The following is a 22,785-nucleotide window of genomic DNA, read 5'->3' on the forward strand; positions in this document are numbered from 1 at the left end:
CAGATGTTAGTTTCCTATTATGTTATGCATGTTCTTTACGGGGTACATTATATTAAAAAAATACAGTAGCCATGTTCATGTATGTTACTTTGATAATTTTTTAAACGAAAAGAAAAACGGCTGTGCCATCAGGAAAAGTTGGAATCCCTTGCAGTAGTGAGAGGGCACTGGAATGGGAGTAGAGACCTAGAGACCGAGTGTTTCAGGTGGCTGTGCTGTAAACTGCTCTGTGACCTTGGCCCAGCTGCTCTGAGAGTTTCCTCAACTGTGAAATGGAAGGGGAAAGGGTCCTTCCTCTCCCCCTGTCACTTGACCCTGCAAATCCGTGGGAAGCAGCTGTTGGAAGCTCTGAGGGCTATGCCCTGGGAGGGCTTGAGTCTGCCGCCTAACCTAAGGATATTCCTGACCCCTAGCCACAGCTTGGTCAGAAAATTCTTGGGCAAGAAGGGAAGGGACATTTTGACCATATTGCTTTGTTTCTCAGGTGCTTCTAAGTTCTATGGGAAAATTCCTCCCAGAACAGAGGTTGATTGGCCCAGTGTGGATGGATGTATTTCAGTCAGAGTATACAAGTCTGAGCTGAGTTTAGTCTGTCAAAGTGCCTACTGTGTGCTCTGTGTGCAATTAGGTGTCTGGGAGTAAAGAGAAGTTTCACAAAACAGTTCTGCCTTCAAAGAGTATAAAAGAGAAGACACACAGAGTGTTTAGGGAAGAGATTTGTGAAGGTGGGGACAGGGTAGTTTTTACAAACGTACCACCCATTATGAAGATGGTTCAGGACTGGACAACATTTTGTTGTTATACGTAAGAGTCGCCATGAGTTAGAATCAACTCATTGGAAACTAACAGTAACAAAAGGGATTGAAAGGCTGCATCTTTTCTATCTTTGCGTTCCCAGCGCCAACACTCAAGACTCATTTATTCAACTAACACTTATTGAGTACTTATAGATGCTGAGAACACAAAGTGAACTAGACATTGGCATCCCTGCCCTTTAGAAGTTGACAATCCAGGGAGGATTCAGGCAAATAGAGGAGTCTAGGGTGGTGAGGGCTGGGCCAGGGAGGATGGATGCATGCCTCTCTTGTTATGGTCACTACAGTCCTAGCCATTCCTGGCTGGGCTTCCTGGCAATTCACCTTGGTCTCCTCCTGGGGGCAGGGCCACCAGGCAGTGATCCAGAGACCCAAGCTGAGTGTCCTGCTTATCTGGAGACCTTCTCTGTGTTGTGTCTGTGAGTCTTCTCAGCCAAACCTGGCCTCTGGGAGAGACCTTGCAGAATCCGTTGGCCTGGAGAGGTGTGTAGAGAAGCAGTGCAGTGTAGCAGCTTGAGGGAAACAGTCTGTGCCCTAGCTGTCTGGACTGTGATGGGTTGAGACACAACCTGGCTTCTCACTTTGCTCTGGAAGGAAAGCTGGGAAGCTGGGACCTGCCAGCCCTCAAGATAAGGCAGGAATGTGCCGGTCTGGCCAGCAGTGCCCTGTGGGGAGCCAGTGACTGATCTGTGGCTTTCTCAGAGGGTAGAGGTGATTTTCTGGGCTATTTAGGGGTAGCAGAGGGACCCTGGGCAGAAGTTCTATCTGAACCATGATATTCATTGTTTAATTTATTCACCCTTCATCAGTCAGAAACCACTCACAGTGCACCAAGGATATGCCAGGCTCTGTGGTAAGAATTCCTATATTTTTCTAGTGAAAGTTTCTCCACTCTTTTGGGAGATAAGTATATTACTTTCATTTCACAGATAAGGGAACTGAAGCCCAGAGAGCTAAACATAAAATCATAATCTGGTGGTTTATTAGTGTTAGAATCCTAGCACTTCAAAAAGCAGGAGACCAGGTTTGCATATTGCAGATAGTTCATGTAGTGCTATGATGTTGAGTGGACTTCAGCAGAGCTTCTGGAATAAGAGTAGGAAGAAAGGCCTGGTGATCTACTTTAAAAATATCAGCCAATAAAAACCCTATGGATTATAATGGCTTGATCCTATTGTGCATGGGGTCTCCATGAACATGGGGCCAGGCCAACCACAGTTAACAGTGACAACAACCATGCACCAGGTGCTGTTCTAGGCATTTACATGGATCAGTGCATTTAATCCTCATCCCAACCCACAAGGCAACTAATGTCCCCCTGTGACTGATAAGAAACAGAGGCTCAGAGGGCTTGAGAAACTTGTCCAAGGTCCCAGAACAGAATTGGCCTGGAGTTCTCCTGGGATCTTTTCCAGATCTGAGCCCCCTGAGCCCTCAAAGTGCTGCTGGTTAATCCCTGTCCCCTCTGTAACTCCAGTTTGGGCCTCCCAAAGGCAACTTTCAAGGGAGACTTGGTGGGTGGGCATACTAGAGGGGAGTGACCATTTTAAAGGCAGGGGTCCCTTCTGGATTGCAGTTTGGGAAGACACAGGACAAATGAAACATGTTGGACATGACGCATACCTTTCCTGCGTCCTGACAATTAGGCTCAAAGGAAACATGTTAGCCACGCCAAAGCCTGTTATGTATAAGGACTTACAACAGAGTTAGAGAAGTCAGGTGGGAGTGGCAGCCCCTGAGGGCACCTGGTAGCTGCTAATTGGGGATTGGTGATGACAGAGGAGATTGGCAAGGCCATACTCCAAGTTGTTTGCCCAACAGAGGATCTGGCTTCTTTAAGGAGAGGGTTATGGATGGGAGGAGAGTTTGGAGGGAAATCTACTTCTAAGAGGACTAGGACCTGTTCTGTCTCACCCACCCCTTCGCCCTCCAGGCTTGTGGGCACAGGGAGGCTGGGTGTGGAGCTAAAGTTAAATTCCTTTGAAGGTAGAGATGAAGGCCACCTCTGAGCCTGCACACAGGAGGAGGGATAGGGTGGCAACATTTTATTCCTGTGGGAAATACCTTCTGTTCTGCATACAATCAATTTGGCCATTGGGATTGGCCTAAGTGATTGAATGGACAGTGCCCATTAGTTAGTAGAGGGGGCTCATTTATTCACTTGTGAAATAGATTGAGTTCTTTCGTTGAAGGTGTGCTCTGTAGTTCAGAATGCCTCTGTGTGTTACCTGAACCTGTGAATGCTGCAGCAGTGGCAGCAAGAACCATTTCTAATTCCTCCTGCTCGTGGATTTCATGGATTTGAAGCAACATACAAAAAACACATAGATACCTGGAATTGAAAATCAAGGTAGAAGACCAAAAGCCACATGCTCTCTTTTTCTTATCAGTCACATGGGGATGTTAGTTACCTCATGGGTTGGGATGAGGATTAAATGCGTCACATGAATGATGATGATTCAGCAAATGATTAATAGAGCCTGGGTATCTGCATTTTTAACAAGATTTCCCAGGTGATTCTGATAGACCCCCAAGTGTGAGAACTACTGGTGCAAAAGGAAATACTGGTGCAAAGCAGGAAGGAAATACAACACTCCAGAGCTAGGTCATCATAGTTATTATCATTGACCATCAAAGCACCAAACAGGAAGGAAGATGAATTATGTAATGTACAGTATCTGAAATAAGGATCTGCTTTTCAAGACAAACATCTTCATGGTACTAACTTCAGAAAGAAAGCACATATGTGAGTCCTATTACAAAGGACACAAAATAACCTAATGAAATTGGGAGGGAAGGGGAGATGCTTTGTCTCCTTAAAAGGGTCTCTTGTGCTGGTCACCCCACAGCCAAGCTCACTCTGCGGCGGAATCTGAGCACCCACTGATGCCAGACCTCCCTTTGGTTGGCCAGTGGGAGGGACAATGCCAGGAGGAACAATGTGAGGGTTGGGCCAAGTGTCCAGGGTGAGGGATGATGGTGATCCTGTGGACCTGAGCCATAAGTTTGAAGATAAAACCTACATCAAGTGCCTTGGTGACTAACAATGTCAACAGGCCCACCAAGGACTCTCAGGTGAACCAGGTGACTAAAGTGACAGGCAGAAGACAGAGGTAAAGAGTAAAAAATGGTTGACACTATCTGGTGCTGAGAAAGACACAAAGCTCCTATATAGACAACAAATACATGAAGATTCAGTCAATAAGACAATGTTGTTGTTAAATGCTGTCAAGTCAGTTCTGACCCATAGCAACCCTGTATAGGGTTTCCAAGGAGCAGCTGGTGAATTTGAACCTGACCTTATGGTTCAAACCAACTTTTCAGTCCAGCACATTTGTCTATGGTGCCACATCAGGACTCCTAAGGAAAGGTAATCAAAGATTTATACATAAGAATCTTTACAAAATTAAAAATAATATCAATGTCCAAAGTTGAGAGTTTGCTTAAATAAATCATAGCTTATCTCAATGATGGGATGCTATGCAGCTATTAAAATCAGGCAGTAAAAGAATTTTTAGTTATGTGGGGGAAATATTCATGAGGTATAAGCCATGGTATTTCCAATAACTTCATATGCATGCAAAAGCTGGACAGTGAATAAGGAAGAATAGAAGAATTGATGCTTTTGGGTTATGGTGTTGGAGGAGAATACTGAAAGTGCCACGGGCTGCCAAAAGAACCAACAGATCTGTGTTGGAAGAAGTGCAGCCAGAGTTCTTCTTGGAGACCAAGATGGCCAAACTTCGTCTCTCAATACTTCAGACATATTGTCAGGAGGGACCAGTCACTGGAAAAGGATATCATGTTTGGTAAGGTGGAGGGTCAGAGAAAAAGAGGGAGACCCCCAGTGAGATGGATTGGCAAAGTAGCAGCATCAATGGGCTCAAGCGTGGCAACAATGGTGAGGTTGGCCCAGGATCAAGCGGTGTTTCGTTCTGTTGTGCGTAGGGTCCCTATGAGTCATTACCAACTCGATGGCACCTAACAACAACAACAGAATTGTTAAGTGGATGAGAAAAGTGGGTTTCAAAATCGTATATACAGTATTATCCCAGTTACATTAAAAAACAAACCAATAGAAAAGATTCTAGTGTACAGTGAAAAAAATCTGAGAAAGCAGACATGAATAGATAATGATTATCTCAAGAAAGTGGAATTAGAGAAAAATTTTACCTCTTCTTTGTGCTTTTCTGTCTTCTATTTTTAGAAAAAGAATTAATTCACTTCTTTTGCAATAATAATAATAATAAATACCAAGAGCATTTTCTATTTTTCTTAAGCATGTCTTCCAGTGAAAGCCTCCTGCTGCACTGAGGGCTGGCTGTGGGTGAAAGGCCCTTTGCTACATACAGCTATGCCTCCTCAGAGTAGGTCATTCCTTTCTAGAAACACTGGCTGGATACCTACCTACCTGTATTGTGCCAGGTGCCAGGCTGGACCCTGTGAGAATTATAAAGCTTCTTACAGGTTGGCTGGTAGTTGAGAGCAAAGATGAGTGAATACTCAGGTAATTTGTTAGAGAAACACTTTCGTGGCATTTGGTGTGTTCAATGTTTTCCTGGGCCTGAGACGTATTAAGGAGCATCTTGCTGAGTGACCAACATCTGCTGTTTCATACCCAAAGTTTTGGATCCCTTCTCTCTTTGGAAATTAGTTAGCCAACATAAGACTGAAATTTAGTTAGCCAACACAAGACTGACAAATCTCAGTAGCCTGAACCTGTGGCTGAGCATTGTCAAATGGGAAACATAGAAACTTCTCTTTTAGGTCTCCAACTGTGTTTCAGGATGACTGTATGGCATACTCAACCTGAACCAGGGAATTCTGAGAGAATGAGCTGGGTCAGGGTGAGTGATCTGAAAGAGATATCTTGGTCCAACCCTTTATTGTTTGGATGAGGAAAACAGACCCAGAGAGAGAAAGAAGTGTCCTAACTTCCTTCCTAACCTAACCCTGTGCTCTGTCCATGACATGGAATCATTCTCATGTCTGGAGCATTTGGGAGACGATCTGGGTCACTGCCAAGTAATGGTGAAGAAACAAACTTAGATCAAAAGATTCACAGACACCCTTCAGGCCTGGAACTGAACTTGCCCTTGTTGCTTGATTTTTAGCCAAACAATGGACACTATAACTCCTTAGAACACTAGAGAGATCGCGTTCTAGTGACATCAAAAGGGCAGCATTTGCCCAAGGATAAAGTTGAGAAGGCAGGAAGGGTTAGTTAGGAAAGAAGGAGAAATGGAAACAGGAAATAGGATAGATGTGGGATGAGTAATGTTTTCATTGTGGGATTGCAAACAGTGACGTGAACAAATGTGTATGAATTGTTAAATGGAAAACGGATTTGCTCTTTAAACCTTCACCCAATTCACAATAGTTAAAAAAAAAAAAAAGGTGCTCTGGTAGTGTAGTGGTTACTAATCAGGCTGCAAACCGCAAGGTTAGCAGTTCAAAACTACCAGCTGCTCTGCGGGAGAAAGATGAGGCGTTCTGCTCTTGTAAAGATTAACAGCCTCGGAAACCCTGTGCAGGGTCGCTATGAGTCAGAACCGACTCCACGGCACATAACAACAACAACAAAACATAAATAAAGAACCTCAAAAAACTCACAGAAATTCCAAGATTCAGAGAGCATCCACCCTAGATGACTGAGATTTGAATATATTAGGGAAGAAGTTACAACAAGAATCCTTTGGACATTAAGATCCATGTGTACTGAAGAGACTTGACAAGAGGTAATTGGATCTTGTTTATAAATTGTTGTTGTTAAGTATTGGGTCCCTGTGTAGAGACACCCCACATAGGATTTCCGAGGAGCAGCTGGGGGGTTGAACCACCAACGTTGTAGTTAACAGTCCAGTACTTATCCTACAGTACCACACCAGGACTTCACATTTATATACAGACACACATTGCCTCTGCAGATGCAAAGCAGTTTTTTCACTTGTCTGAAGTGTGCCTAAACATGACACCATTAAAGTCCTTCTTGATCAAAGACTCTGTTAAAATGGGAATTTTGGAGGACAGCTGGGTTGACTGTTTAGAATCCTACATCACTTTACATGAATTATGGAAAAGACCACTGGGTAGATAAAGCTTGATTGAGACTGGGAGAGGTGAGACGTTCTTAGGAGACAGGCTGGGTGGTTACAGAGAACTCTGCACTGGAGAGGGAGGGTGTATTATAGAAGAGGAACTGCTCACTTCACCATGGAATGAGGATGACCCCATACCCCAACTTCAACCACTTTGGATTTTTCTAGCTCCTCTGCTATTCTTTTCATGTTCTGAAGTATGAGTTTCTGTTTGAGGTTCATTTTTTTATGGTCCAGCCTCCTGGGCTCTGCCTAGGCTGTGAGGACCAGCTGGTTGACATTCTTCCCTTAATCAAATGTACAGCTGATTCTCAGGAACTTGGATGGGAAGGGTGCCTGACTCAACTGACCACCTTCAGTTACCTTCCCTATTCATTCCACCCTGACAAGGAGGAGAGGAACAGACATGATCAGTTTTCTAATGTATTTCCTCCAGAAAGTGGCTACTTAATAGGAAGGAAGTGAAGTAGAGAGAGGTTGGCTTGTGGCCTCCACAGAGTAAAACATTTGTATTTCACTCCTTGCCTTTTAAACTGTTGCAGATACTTCTTACATTTCCTCTTCCTTTAGTGTTCCTTAGATTTCCTCAGTAGACTAAAAGCTCTTCAAGTTGTAGGATGTGTCTTGTTTATAGTACTTAGGACAATGGCCAATAAATGAGGGATGGTGGAATACATTAATGAATGATGGTGGATGAACAGTTAGATGGATGAGTAGGTGGGTGGGTGTATGTTACTCTCTAAGCCCAACACAGCCAGAATAATCTATATCATGTGATTGTCTAGAATGTAGACTCTGAATCAGGGAAATACCAGACACTAAGGTGTAAGGAGCTCTAGTAGCATAGTGGTTATGAATTGGGCTGCGAACCACAAGGTCAACAGTTCGAAACTACCAGCTGTTCCGTGGGAGAAAGATGAGGCTTTCTGCTCTTGTAAAGATTTACAGCCTCGGAAACCCTGTACAGGGTCGCTATGAGTCGGAACTGACTCCACGGCACATAACAACATCAACAAGAAGGCGTATTTCTGTGAAAACCCTTCTATAGTTTTGTTGTTAAGTGCTGTCAAGTTGGTTTGAACCAGCAACCTTGTGGTTAGCAGTCTAGTGCTTATCCTATAATACCACACCAGTACTCCAAACTATGTATTGTTTTTGTTGTTTCCAAGTCATAGTGACCCTGTATAGGGGTTTCAAGGAGCAGCTGGTTTGTTTGAACCATTGACCTTGTGGTTAGCAGTCCAGTGCTTATCCTACAGCGTCACAACAGAACTGCATTCTACATATTGTTGCTGATAAGCACCACTGAGTCGGTTCCGACTCATACCGACTCTGTATAGGGTTTCTGAGGAGTGGTTGGTGGATTTGAACTACTTACCTTGTGGTTCAAATCGACCTTATGGTCCAGTGTTTATCCTACAGCACCACACCAGAACTCCACAAACCTAAATTAAATCGAGCCTTGTTTATTTCAGGGCTTGGACCCGTGGGTGCATGTTAATTTGACAAACATCAAAATGTGCCTATATTTAAGAATAGATTCCATAAAGTAATCCAACCTCAGCCCAACTTGGCTCTGCTCAATGATTCCTTCCTTTCTATGCTCTAGGAGGTTTTTTTTTTTTTTTTTGACAAAACAAAAGTCCAGAGGAAGGAAGTTAATTTGTAGGGCCAAAAAATTAAATGAGTTAACCTGTGACAGCAGCTGCCACAAGACCAGCAAAGAGCAGGCACCTGTGACTGCACAGGGACCATTTATGGGTCAGATTCCAGCTCCCTGGAGACCTTGATATCTGATGCATTTCCTCCATGTGTTTCTTACTGCTCATCCTGAGTTTGACTTGGTTGGAATGACTATTTGAAAGACTAGATTTTGAGATACATCAGTGTGTTGTTTCTCCTTTATTTTCATGAATAGTTTGAAACTGTTTTGGGATCGTCTAAGAAACATCCTTCCTGATTTAGAGCAATACTTCTCTAATTGCGGCCCCTGGAGCTTTTTTTTTTTGGTTCTATGAAGCCCTTTTAGGCACCATGAGGATTAAGGTGGTGAGTATATAGATTCTGAGTACCTTTCCCCCAAAAGAAGCACTGCTTTTATCTGTTTTATAGACAGGGCTTGTATGCAAGATTTGATAGAGGATTCCATACCTTAAATAAAATTTAAAACATTGTCAAGAGACTAGAAAGATAATGGTAACCTGATCGAGATGGAGGCACCAGTTCATTAGATGGTGGCTGACCTCACCAACTATCATCAAGGAGAATTAGTCACTTGAACCACCCCATCCCTTTGCAGCTTCTTGTACTGATGTTTCTGTTTGTCCAAGTCAGATACTTTTCATCATGCTGGTTTTGCTGCTGCTTTCTACATGCATGCTCCTCGTCCTTTCTTTTTTCTTAACAAAAGCTTTTATTGTGAATTGAGTGATAGTTAACATGGGAGAACATAAGTTTTGCACTCATCCTATCGTATTTCGTTTCATTGCAATGATTACAGTCCCTCCATGCATTCCCATTCAACAGTATTTCCTTCTATTCCCTCTGTTTTTCGTTTTTTTGGACATACACAAAAACACTCAGGGATATATAATCATTTAAATAACCCAAGGGCACATTCTGCAAGCCTCCTTCCTGACCACCAGCACACAGACTTTGTATTTCCATGAGTCTACAGTCCTCAGCTGCTTTATCTCTCCATGTCCTCATCTCTGACTCCATCTCTGGTGTCGCTGCTTCTCTGGATAGGGTCCCACATTCCACTCATGCTCTTCTCCCTTGATCCTCGTCCTGTCTTGCCTGTCTAGTTCCTGATGTTGCCCACCGACTTTGGGTAAATGTTACCCTCATTTCTCTTACCTGGAATCCTGACCTGCTTCCTTCTCTGACTTCTGGAAACCTTGTGTTTCTTAAGTCTAGTCTTAGCTTCCTACATACATTGACATTGAAAACATGGAGGCCATGATTCCGATGTGGCAACCAGTGGACGGAACTTCACTTGGAGGGGAAATTATAGTTTGCACAGTGTGCTCACATATGCATTTTCATTACAATCTGGAAAGATTGGGATATCCATCCGTTTGTCTTTCTTACAGATGAGGAAACTGAGGCACAGAGCTTATGTGGTTCGCTAAAGGTGACAGAGCTAGAAACAGAACCTGGGTCTTTTGACTGTGTCTGTTGTTGTTGGGTGCGATCAAGTTGATTTTTTTTGACTCATAGTGACTGCATGTGACAGAGGGCATGACCCCATTGTGGTTTCTAGGCTATAAACCTAGATTGCTGGATCTTTCTCCTGTGGAGCTGCTGAGTGGGCTCAAGTCTCCAACCTTTTGGTGAGCAGCCTAGTACTAGCCCTCTACCCTGTACTAGTTAGTACACCATTGCTGGTTAGTTACCTTGAGTCTCACTGAAGCTGGAATTAGTAGACCTAGATTTGAGCCCTAGTCCTGCTGTCAGGGCCTGCTCCCTGGCCTAATTACTAAATCACTTAACCGCTCTGAGCCTCAGTTTCCTTATCTGCAAAACTGTTGAGCTACCAGGGCTCTGGACTTGCATAGATATAGGAGATGAGAAACATGTTGGTTATTAAGGTTCTTGGTTAGAAAGGTTCTTATTCATGGGAATTGGAATTGGTCCGTCTGGAGGATGGATGTGTTGGGAAGGGGTGGGAGATAAGAAGCAAGGTCACAGAGCCTCCACAATTGAGCTTGTTCAGGCAGGGGTTTGGAGAGGGGGCTCAGTGACGCCCTCCCCAGATGGCCAGTTGCCTTGGATCTGGGTGTGGGCCCTCTGGGATCAGGCTTATCTGTTTCCTGCTGACTGCAGACTTGAACAACTCCTACCTTTGAGATACGTTATCTGAAGATGCCATGCATTCACCTGCTGAACTGCACCTGGGATGGCCTAGATGCGATGTTTCTAAGCTTTATCACTCTCCTGTGGCCTGAAACCTTGCCAGATAATTTTGGAAGTGTCGTGGCTCATTGTTCTCCAGTGTGGGGAGAGGAACTGCTGTGATGACCGTGGGGAAAAACATGAGGAGGAACTTGGTCTTCATATCATTGTGCCTTGGAACACTTCCCATGTGACACCTTTCACCTCTTGTGGCATCTTGGTCCCTGGGGTTGGGATTATGTGCAGCTCTGCCTCATCTCCACCTTGATAAACTGGTGACTTTGGGGCAAGTTGCTAACTTTCTGAGCCATGCCTGGACAATTCAGAGTTGACTGAGAGACGGAATGAGTTAGACCCACTCTATTCATAGACCTTATGAAACCTTTAGCAGCTGGGCTCCTGGGGGTTGACAAAACAAGTCTGGCTGACCCTGGCTTACACAGTGGGTAAAAGTGGATGGACCTGATGTATTTAAATTATCTGTTGAGAATTTAAACACAAGAATAAAATTGAATAAGAATCTGCCTGCTTTTTATTATCACCATACACTGACAATTCTAAACAATGCCAGTCAATATATCCTCCATTCTAGGCTAGGGACCTTCTACCCTTTACTACTTGGTACACCATTGCTGGTTAATTACCTTGAGTCTCACTGAAGCTGGAGTCAGTAGATCTAGATTTGAATCCTAGTTCCACTCTCAGGGCCTGCTCCCTGGCCGAACTACCAAATCACTTAATCTCTCTGAGCCTCAGTTTTCTTTTCTGTAAAATGGATTTAATAATAATACCTGCAAACATCAAAAGAGAGAATGAATATAATGGCAGTTTATAAGCAAAAAAACTAGATGTAAATGTTGTAGTGCCCACATTGCTAAATAAAATTTATCCCATGGGGGTCACATTTGGGTCATTCCTGGGCTATTCTCCTTTGGTGGTGGTTATGTGCCGTGGAGTCGGTTCCAACTCACAGTGACCCTGTACAGAGTTTCCAAGGCTGTAAATCTTTATAGGAGCAGAAAGCCTCATCTTTCTACCATGGAATGGCTGGTAGTTTCAAACTGCTGACCTTGACGTTAGCAGCCCGTTCGGTGTCTCATCTGGACCTTGACGTAGGAACATTTGTGAGGCACACATGTGTCTCTGAGCAGTCAGTTCCCCGCTGGTTAGGAAGCACTGTCTGCCCACCTGCTCCAACTCTGCCCAGAGTCAGCCTGGCTAAGCCATTCCAACACCACCTTCCTATGCCCCCAGTGCTGTTTCTGTCCTGGAAGCTTTGTGGGCTGGGCCATCTCACTCATAACCACTATATTATCAGAGCTCCTTGTGCAGGGAAGAATTTGGGGGTGATTGAGTTCAGTTCTGCCATGAAGCCTAGAAGCTGGTGTTGGGGGCGTTTTTGAGCGCTGAGAAAGTGCGAGGGGCTGAATGGGTACTTGACAAGATCACGGAAAAATTCCATTATCTTTTAATTCCGTTTGGTCACAAACTTTTTGAAGCGCCGTCATGTTCTAAGTGTACTCCATTTCATCTGATCCCTAGGATGACTACAAGAGAGTGCTCTTGGGTTGCCACCTTGAGTCCTACCAAGTTCTGGAACGAAGCCCATCTGCTAGTGACACTAATCACTTCATAGCCCTGCCCCAGTCCTGCCTGGGCCACTGAGAGCATGAGTGAGCCTTCTGCTTGAGAAGATGGGTGTGTTGCTAACATAATTGCAGAGAAGGCTGGCAGGATCAGAGAAAGCAGTTTCTGTGTTTTTCAGATTCACTGTCTCTTGCTAAACCCTCCTATGTGACTTCTGCAAGCCAGCCTTAGGTACAGAGGTCCCACCTCCACCCACCCCCACATGCCTCATGCCCTCCACTGGGCTGGATGGCAAAGTCCTTTCTTAGACATTATCTCATGATTTTCCCCACAACCCTGTGAGGTGGGCAGACCAGGTATTGGTATTCCTACTTGACAAGGTAGGAAGCTGAGGCTCAGGTGGTTGAACAGGTTACCCAGAGTCATGGTCAGTTAGTGTCAGAACAAAGACTAGAACCCGTCTCTTGAGCCTCAGTTCAGAGATGGGAATTTAGAGAGTGAAAGGAAAACCTTCATTTCTGTTCAAAGTTGTTGCAGGTTCTTCAGTTTTCTGACAGAAAACAAAGGTGAAACTCCATGTGGCAGATGGAAAAACACAAACTGAGAAGGCAGTCAATTGTCCAAGCACCCAAAACCTTGATGGCAAGACTAGGACTAGGAGTCAGGCCTCCTCACCATCTCTTTGCTATATAGACCCAGGATCAGATGTTGACTGAAGCTGAGGGGGTGAGGGGGTTTGGAATATGCATGTTTTGCCTATATGCAAAAATAGTCTATTGTTGTTAAGTGCCCTTGAATTGATTTCAACTCATAGCAACACTGCATAGGGTTTCCGAGGAGTGGCTGGTGGATTTGAACCGCCGACCTTGCTTATCCCCATAATTCTTTTTAGTCAGTGTTGGCAGCAACCTCCATAAAAGTTGAATGACTCCTCTCTGCCCTTTCCCTGGACAATGTCCTAGCCTAGATGGACCTCACTACTCACACTTCCCTCCATAACCTAGCTGGATAGCTTCTGCACAGTGGGGCTAAACAAGGACCTGTCACCCTCACTGTGCACTCGGATGGGCACAATGGAGCTTCCTCAGGATCAGTTTCTGAGCACCTGCTGTGGGTACTCAGAGTGCAAACAACCACTTCTGTTATCCTCCCAAGTCCAAGCAATAATTTATCTTGATTTACAAATTAATATAGTGGCAGTTTGATCATTGACCTCCCCTCCCCCTCTCCAAAAAAAAAAACCCCTACCTATGTTGTTGGGAACTCTGGTAGCGTAGTGGTTACGAATCGGGCTGTGAACCGCAAGGTCAGCAGTTTGAAACTACCAGCTGTTCCATGGGAGAAAGATGAGGCTTTTTGCTCCCGTAAAGATTTACAGCCTCGGAAACCCTGTACAGGGTCGTTATGAGTCGGAACCAACTCCACGGCACATAACCACCAGGTTGTTGGGAGAGACAATGCTTCCTGTCTCTTGCCCTTTCTTCCCTCCCTCCCTCAAATTGCTAGAACAAAGAATGAAGGAGGAGTGTAATACTAACAAGGAACCAGAATATCCCCATTCATAGTGGTGTCACGTCTCAACTGTAAAATGGGGTAATCAAGAGCTGTAGTAAATCAAGGTTTGCAGCCCTGTCTGCACACCAGAATCACCTGGGGAGCTTTTAAATATTAGATGCTCAAGCTGTAGCCCAGGCCCAGGGATTCAGAATCCCTTGTGGGTCATGAGGGTGTGACCCAGGCCCTGGCAATGTGAAAAGTTTTACCCAAACCCTTCACAGGGTTTCCGAGACTGTAAATCTTTACAGATGCAGACAGCCTCATCTTTCTCCCATGATGCAGCCCACTTTGTGGTTAAGCAGCCCAACACCTAACCCACCGAGCCAGCAGTGCGCCTTAGATGATTCCAATGTGTAGTCAGGGTTGAAAAGTGCTGCTGTAAGGATTAAGAGTTGGTTAATTGTTTCTTACAGAGACATTCTCACATGTGGCTGCCTTGGAATCATCGGGGAGCCTTTAACATTTCACTGATTCCCTGCCCACACACCCAGACCACGAAGATGAATGACTTGCTGTGTCTGGTACCTTTTACTTAGCCCCCACAAACTAATAACAGTCGTAATCAAACCCAACCCAATCCAACCCACTGCCATCCAATGGATTTCCAACACACAGCAACACTACAGGACAGAGTAGAACGACCCCATAGGGTTCCCAAGGCTGTAAATCTTTACAGAAGGAGACTATCACATCTTTCTTCTGAGGAGGCTGTTCGTTCAAACTGCGGACCTTTTGGTTAGCAAGTACCACTGCACCACCAGGGCATAATAGTCATCATGAAACAAAAAACCCACTGCCATCGAGTTGATTTCAACTCCTAGAGACCCTATAAGGTACAGAGTAGAACTGCTCCCTAGGATTTCCAAGTGGTAAATCTTAATGGGAGCAGAGAGCCTTCTCTTTCTCCATCAGAGCTGCTGGTGGATTTGAATTGCTGACCTGTGGTTAACAGTCCAGTGCGTATCCTACAGTGTCACCAGGGTTCCTTATATAAATTGGGTATGTATCAGAATCTCATACTTCAGACATATTGTCAGGAGTGACCAGTCACTGGAGAAGGATATCATGGTTGGTAAGATGGAGGGTCAGACCCCCAGCGAGATGGATTGGCAAAATGGCAGCACCAATGGGCTCAAGCGTGACAACAATTGTGAGGTTGGCCCAGGACTGGGCATAGGTCGCTATGAGTCGGTACCAACTTGATGGCACCTAACAGCAACAACAAGAATCACCCTGGGCTCTTGTTAAAATGTAGAGTTTGATTCAGTATATCTGGGGTAGAAATGCAAAATTTCAGCAGGGAGTTGAATCAAAATGAACTGGTTTGAAGCCCTGGCTTTTTCATAGGAGAAAAGAGTTGGTGATATACTTCCATAAAGATTATAGCTTAGGAAACCCTATAGGGCGGTCCTGCTCTTCACATGTTGTTGTTGTTAAGTGTCATCGAGTCGGTTCTGGCTCATAGTGACCCTGTATAGGGTTTCTGAGGAGTGACCGGTGGATTTGAACTGCCAACCTTGTGGTTCAAACCGACATTGGAGCCAAGTGCTTATTCTACCAGCATCACACCAGAAATCCACTCTTCATATAGGATCGTTATAAATTGGAATGGACTCAGCGGCATACACAAACAACATTGTATTTCCGGAATTCACAATTTCCTCATAGGGGATCATGATTCCCATTTTACAACTGAGGAAACTGATGTTCAGAACTGTCAGGGACTTGCCAAAGGTGACAGCATAAATTCCTGAGGTCAGCCCAGGTCAGTGTGAATTTGAAGCCTGCTCTCAATGTCCAAAGCCTTATGGCCGGGGGGCTGGTCCTAGTGGACATGTTCTCTCCTCTTCCTATAAATAAATGCCCAAAGAAGGAGGAAAGCGAACATGCAGCAGTGGCTTTCCTGGAGGGCCCCAACACCCGGTGAGTGAAGGACTTCTTCCTTTTGAAAAGAGGAGCAATGAGTCGTGCAGCCTGGCATTTGTCTTTGTCTTAGTCACTCACTCTCAGAATACCTCCTTTTGGCAGAAGGAAGATGCCTGCACATTGAGTCTGACCCCCAGTCACCTCTCCCTGCCACATCTGCTCTCACAAAGAGAAAACTCAGACAGGGAAAGCAAACACTCATTTGCTTTTTGAGAGTGTGAGGAATTTTCCAGGCATGTGATATAGAAAAATGCCTCCAAATGTCCCCCAGAAGACAAAGGAGAAGCTCTGTTAAGGTGACCTGAAACATCTACCTCTGCCTCACAAAATCTCTCCTCCCCTTTCATCCAAGCAGCCAGGCCCTAACATAGAGTGTAGTGCTGGGAGTTGCAGGATCTGAGCCAAACCAAGCCCTTCACCTCCACCTAGGTGCTCTGGAAGCTTAACCAAATTACTTCAAATTCTCCAGCTTTCTTTTTCCCCCTGAAGGTTAAATAGAGAGTGAGCTGCTGTGAAGAGGCTGTTGTTGTTAGGTGCCATCAAGTTGGTACCGACTCATAGCGACCCTGTGCACAACAGAACGAAACACTGCCTCGTCCTGCGCCTCCTCACAATTACTGTTAAGCCTGAGCCCATCGCTGTGCCACTGTGCCAATCCATCTCATTGGGGGTCTTCCTCTTTTCCTCTGACTCTCCATTTTACCAAACATGATATCCTTCTCCAGGGACTGGTCCCTCCTGACAATATGTCTGAAGTATGAGAGTCAAAGTCTGGCCACCCTGGATTCCAGGGAGCATTCTGGCTGCTCTTCTTCCAACACAGATTGGTTTGTTCTTTTGGAAGTTCATGGTACTTTTAATGTTCTCGTCCAACACCATAGCTCAAATGCTGTGGGAACTTCAAAATGCCACATCCGTGTCAACGACCCCTAGAGGTGTTGGAGACAGAAGAGAGGAGCATGGCCATCCCAGTGCTGAGACTCATGGTCAGCTGGGTCTGGAAAGTTTGTCAAGTGTTTGCTGGCACCTACTAAAGGACCTGATGTCCCCAAGGCCCAGAGTGGCTCCAAGTGTCCAGCTCTGTTAGAGAGTACACAAAATGTGTTCATTTTGGCTTTGGGAGGACTGGCTTCACTCCACCTGCGTCAGACCCTAATGTGTGGACAGCTCAGAGCCAATATTTACATCCTAAATAGTTCAAACTTTAGAGTTGGTGAACAAGATAGTATAAATTTGATTCCACAAAGACTTGCCTGCCTAGCCTCTCCCTCCTTGGAGTTCTATCTGTTCCTGCATCTGGGCAGTGTTGTATGAATGGATGGATGAGGGGAAGGAGAGAGATATGAACATGTGTTCAGTGACTTTTCTAAGGTGGTTGCTGTTTAGAGGTTGGTGTATTTATTCCCTGCTTGCTCAGCTTGACTGTTGTTGGTGTTATTACCACTCAGGTTTATTTTGGACACTCTCTCACTGAGGAGTTTTCTAATAATGGAATGATCCAGATGTGATGCTATTTTCTGAAGTTGAGGCAAATATCCGGAGTCTCTCACTGTGTGTGTGACACTTACCCAAGAATCATTTAGATAAGTACATCCTTAGTCTGGTATTTGGAATCTGGAAAACCCCTTTTTAAGTGGAACCATAAAACTTTCTGAGTTTTGTCTCAAGCGCTACACTTAAGCCTAATGGCATTTGGGGTGACAAAAAAACATGTGGTACACATGAGACACCACTCTACACCCACTGAAATGACTATGATCAAAAGGACATGTAATAAACGCAAGAAAGAATGTGGAGGACTTGGGACTTTCATATATTGTCAAAGTGGTGTTATAAAATGGTACAGCCTCTCTCTGGAAATCTGTTTGGCAGCTCCTCAAAGGTTAAACATGAATTTACCATGTTGTTGTTGTTGTTAAGTGCCATCAAGTTGGTTTTGACTCAGTGATCCTGTATAGGGTTTCCAAGAAGCAGCTGATAAGTTTGAATCACTGACCTTGTGGTTCAAGCAAATCTTTTGGTCCAGTGCTTATCTGATAGTGCTACACCAGGATTCCCTGGGATTACCATTTGTTGTTGCTGTTGTTGTTGTTAGGTGCCATCGAGTCGGTACCGACTCACAGCGACCCTATGCACAGCAGAACAAAACACTGCCCGATCCTGAGCCAACCTCACTACTGTTGCCACGCTCAAGCCCATCAATGCTGCCGCTTGGCCAATCCATTTCATTGGGGGTCTTCCTCTTTTTCTCTGACCCTCCACCTTACCAAACATGATGTTCTTCTCCAGTGACTGATTCCTCCTGACAATATGTCCGAAGTAGGAGAGATGAAATTTGGCCATCTTGGCCTCCAAGGAGCACTCTGGCTGCACTTCTTTCAAAACGGATCTATTGGTTCTTTTGGCAGTCCATGGTACTTTCAATAATCTCCTACAACACTATAACTCAACCTTTTTAAAGTGTTGAAGAGCAAAGATGTCAGTTTGAGGACTAAGGTGCACCTGACCCAAACCATGGTATTTTCAATAACCTCATATGAATGAAAAAGCTGGACAGTGAATAAGGAAGACTGTAGAATAATTGATGCTTTTGAGGTTACCATATCATCTAGAAATTCCACTCCTAGGTGTATATCCAAGAGAAATGAAAATATATGTTCCCACAAAAATCTGTACGCAAATGTTCATAGCAGCATTGTATATAACAACCCCAAAGTAGAAACAACCTGAATGTCCATCAACTGATGAATGGATAAACAAATGAGATCTATCCATACAAGGGAATACAAATCATCATAAAAAGGAGTGAAGTACTCATACGTGCCACAATATGAAAACATTATGCTAAACCAGTGAAAAAAACTACATATTGTATGTTTCCTTCTAGAAGAAATGTCCAGAAGAGGTAAACCTGTAGAAATAAAAAGCAAATTAATGGTTAGTTAGGACTAATGGGGAGATGGAGAGGTTGGAGTAATGATTAAGGGGTGCAGATTTCTTTTTGGAATGATGGAAATGTCCTAAAATTGATTAGTGATAGATGCACAACTTTGTGAGTCTACTAAAACCAGTGGATTATGCACTTTAAATGGGTGAATTGGATACTATGTGAATTATACCTCAGTAAAGTGATTTTTAAAAAAATTTTAAAAAGAAAGCAAGCATGGGGCAATGGCAGAGAGTGGGAGGGCACACAAGAGAAGTGGACAGTGGACAGTCTACAGGGACTCAGCAGCTCCTCTTAGTCACCTAAACTGAGAGGATGAAGCAGCAGGGTTCCCTGTGGGGTGAACAGCCCTTGAGGTACCCTGGAAAGGTGGCTCAGGACTGGCCAGTGCTCTGGCCTGGACACGGTTTCATGGCTGCTGTCTTGGTCCTTCAAGGGAAGGATTTCCAGGCCCAGCTCTAAGTTACTGAAGGGGACCAAGCACAGTCTTGACCCTCTCACTATCTGAGAGGCTTTGAGGCTTGGCTCTGTTATCAACTGTGATGCCTCAGGCCGCTTGATTTCTCCTTGTGTCCCATTTTCCTAACATTTCACCTGGGAGGAGCTTACACTATGATTATTAACATTGTTAGATCCCTTTCCTCTCCCCTCCAAACAGCTTCTGCTCTTATCTTTACATTAAGGTCTTTGTTGTCACACTTGCTCAGTCCCCCTGTTGTTTGGCTCAAGCCACATAATTGAGATTTTATTAGGAGGGGATTGGGAGCAAAGCTGAAAGATGAGAATCTAGAGGTATTTTGTCCCCTCACAGGGAGTCCTTGTGGTGCAGTGGGTTGGGCATTGGGCTGCCCACCAGCTGCTCCTCAGGAGAGAGATGAAGCAGTCTGCTTCTGTCAAGATTTAGTCTTATAAACCCAAAGAAGCATTTTAATCTTCCATATGGGGTCGCTGTGAGTCAGAACCAACTCACTGGCAGTTGATACCTTTGTCCCCTCCCAATTCCAAATGAGTTACTTTGTGTTTGTCCCAGATCAATTAGTATTTTGATGAGGGCTACTGTTAGTATTTTGGCTATGCTGATCTCTGATTCCCCTACCCCTTTTTAAGCTTTCCTTCACACAGTATGAACAATGTGATTTCTTCTCATGTATTCTGAGGTTGTAGAATGATGAGGCTGTGTCATCCTGGTCAAATCAGTAACATTTAGGGCCTCAGTGTTCACATCTGTACACTGGGAATGGTAAGACAAGTAAAAGGCATTCCTAGTAAAAAGTAAAAGACTCATAGGAACAGAAGAGAAGTCTGCGCTGTCTCCATCAGATGCTGGCTGGTGACATGCTTGGTCCTGTCCTGGCAGAATGACTCTGCATTAGTGTGGCCTGGTTGCTGCCAGCCAGTCACTTCCCTGATAGCCACAGTAATGTTCTAATTGTATGGCTCTATGCCTTCACAGCGGCCAGTTTGCCATCGTAAAGAAGTGCCAGGAGAAGAGTACGGGACTGGAGTATGCAGCCAAGTTCATCAAGAAGCGGCAGAGTCGGGCCAGCCGGCGGGGCGTGCGCAGGGAGGAGATCGAGCGGGAGGTGAGCATCCTACGGCAGGTGCTGCACCCCAACATCATCACGCTGCACGACGTCTACGAGAACCGCACCGACGTGGTGCTCATCCTTGAGCTGTGAGTGGGGGCGCTCGGATGTGTGAGTAGGGACAGTGGGTTACCCACCCACAGGCCTCTGAGGGTAACAGTCACAAGACCCCAAGGAAGCCAGTGGTGTGCCATTTCCCTCTGCTTCAGTGTCTTCAAACTCCTTTTGAAACTGGCCTAGAGGAGAAATGGGCTTGCTGAGCAGCAGGAGGCGAGGCAAGGGGCTGGCTGGCACATTGTGATAAACATTATGCTGCCCACCTCAAGGTCTGCGGCTCAATCCCCCAGCCATGCTGTGGGAGAAAGATGAGGCTGTCTGCTCCCATAAAGATTTACAGTCTCAGTGACCCTGTATAGTGTCACTATGAGTCAGAATCAACAGCAGTGGGCTTGGTTTATTAGATTTAGGGATTAAAGGGCAGAATGGCTGGTGATGGAGCCATTTCCTGGCTGGCGAGCATATGGGAAAGTTGAAAATGAACAGAGTGGGAGCCGGTGAAAGAGAGGCAGGAATCTAGACAGGAAGGGCGAATGTCCTCTGGACTCTTGGAAGCCCTTCTCCAGCCCTTCCCTGGGGAAAATCCATTGCATTTGTGCGATTTGACACCTTACTTGTTATTATGAGAGCTATTATTTAAGGAACACATACTATAGGCCAAACATGTACTTGGTGTTAAGTGCTGTGGAGTCGGTTCCGACTCATAGAATGCTGTATAGGGTTTCCCAGGAGCTGCTTTTGGGTTTGAATGGTCGACCTTGAAATAAACAGTCCAGTGCTTATTCTATAGCACCATACTATTTGCTAACACCATACTGTTTGTTAGGTGCTTCATATTTGTGATTTGTTCATTCCTCACAAGTGTCAGAAAAGCATAAAGGTTATTATGTAAATAAACCTAAACTAAACCAAATCCATTGCCATTGAGTAGCTTCTGACTCACAGGGACTCCTATGGTGATGGTGGTTATATGCCACTGAGTCGGTTCCAGCTCATAGCACCCTCTATAGGATTTCTGAGGGTACAAATCTTTAAGGGAGCAGAAAGCCTCATCTTTTTCCCAAGTAACAAGTGGCAAATTCAAACGACTGACCTTGTAGTTAGCAGCCTAGCTGTGCTACCAAGGCTCCTTAGGGACTCACAGAACAGAGTAGAACTGCTCCTAAAGGTTTCCAGGACTACTGCCAAAACTCTCTACCACTGAGGGTCTGGTGAGTTCCAACCGCCTATCTTCCGATCTTTGGGTTGGCAGCCCAGGGCTCAATCGCTGCACCACCAGAGCCCCTTGTTGTGTGAGTAGAGTCCTACTTATTACCGTATTTAATCGTCATAGCAGCCTGTCACACAGAGACTCGTCTCATCATCCCCTTTTACTGGCAAGAACACTGAGAAGCCAGGTTACTGGCAGGGTTCTGTAGTAGGGAAGTGGCAGAGCCAAAGCTTGCATCCACACATCCTGTGCAGACAGCTATAGGCATGAGTGGGGCAGCCTTGTACTGGCCTAGCAGGGGAGTCTTGGCAGTCCTTGCTTGAATAGGCGACACCAAGAATCTAGGACACTCTGATGTCCATCTGGAGGCCTTTTCATGGAGTGGGGAGCTGGGGCTCTGGCAGACAACAGGTTTGGGGTGGGTTACGGCACAAGTATCAGTGGCTCTACTAAGTCAAGTAGCAAGATGCCATGTTAGGAATGTTCTGAACTAATAAACATATGAACATTTACCACTCAGCAGAGGAGTGGTGGCTTTTGCCTTAGCAATCCCTGACTTTGTAACCCCTCTGAGCTTCACATCACATCTGTGAACCAGGGAGCCACCCTTAACATGTCTGCAGGTGGGGTGGAACACCTGACATGGGACTCATTCTAATTTGAGAACTGTGCTTTGGCCTTGCCAGGATATAGATTTAAGAACCAGATGGGAATTTGCATACTCTTGTATTTGATTCTTAAATTATCCATCTTAGTGCTTAAATGCCTAGAAATTGTCCTTGCTTTTCTTGTCAGTAGCTCCCAGTGTCCTCCACATTTCTCCCAAAACTTCCCATCCAGTTGGACTACTTGGTGCACAAGGCCGTCTGCCCAAGACAGAGCCTGTTGGGGGTCCCCCAGGCATGGCATGCTCTAAGGCTAAGACTTAGCAGTTGGCATACTGATTCCTAGCTGACAGTGACAAGCCCTCCGGTGCTGGAAAGGCCAGGCCACTTCTTTGAAAGTAAATAGAGCAAATCCAAAGAAATTAAATTCATAATTCTACCACTCAAACACAATTATTTATGTTTTTCTGTGGTCCCTTTCAGTCTTTATCTATTTGTAT

General features: G+C 45.0%; 1 protein-coding gene across 1 annotated transcript in view; it reads left to right on the top strand.

Moving 5' to 3' along the window:
• The window catches only part of DAPK2 (death-associated protein kinase 2), a 156,468-nt gene that overhangs the window by 79,392 nt on the left and 54,291 nt on the right, over positions 1–22,785 (top strand). The window contains exon 3 of the mRNA XM_006831551.1: positions 20,281–20,502. Within this exon, the coding sequence (XP_006831614.1) occupies positions 20,281–20,502 (222 nt within the window). The remainder of the gene's footprint in view (positions 1–20,280; positions 20,503–22,785) is intronic.

This window comes from Chrysochloris asiatica, unplaced genomic scaffold (assembly GCF_000296735.1).
Source record: "Chrysochloris asiatica unplaced genomic scaffold, ChrAsi1.0 scaffold00004, whole genome shotgun sequence".
In the NCBI taxonomy this organism is placed as follows: domain Eukaryota; kingdom Metazoa; phylum Chordata; class Mammalia; order Afrosoricida; family Chrysochloridae; genus Chrysochloris; species Chrysochloris asiatica.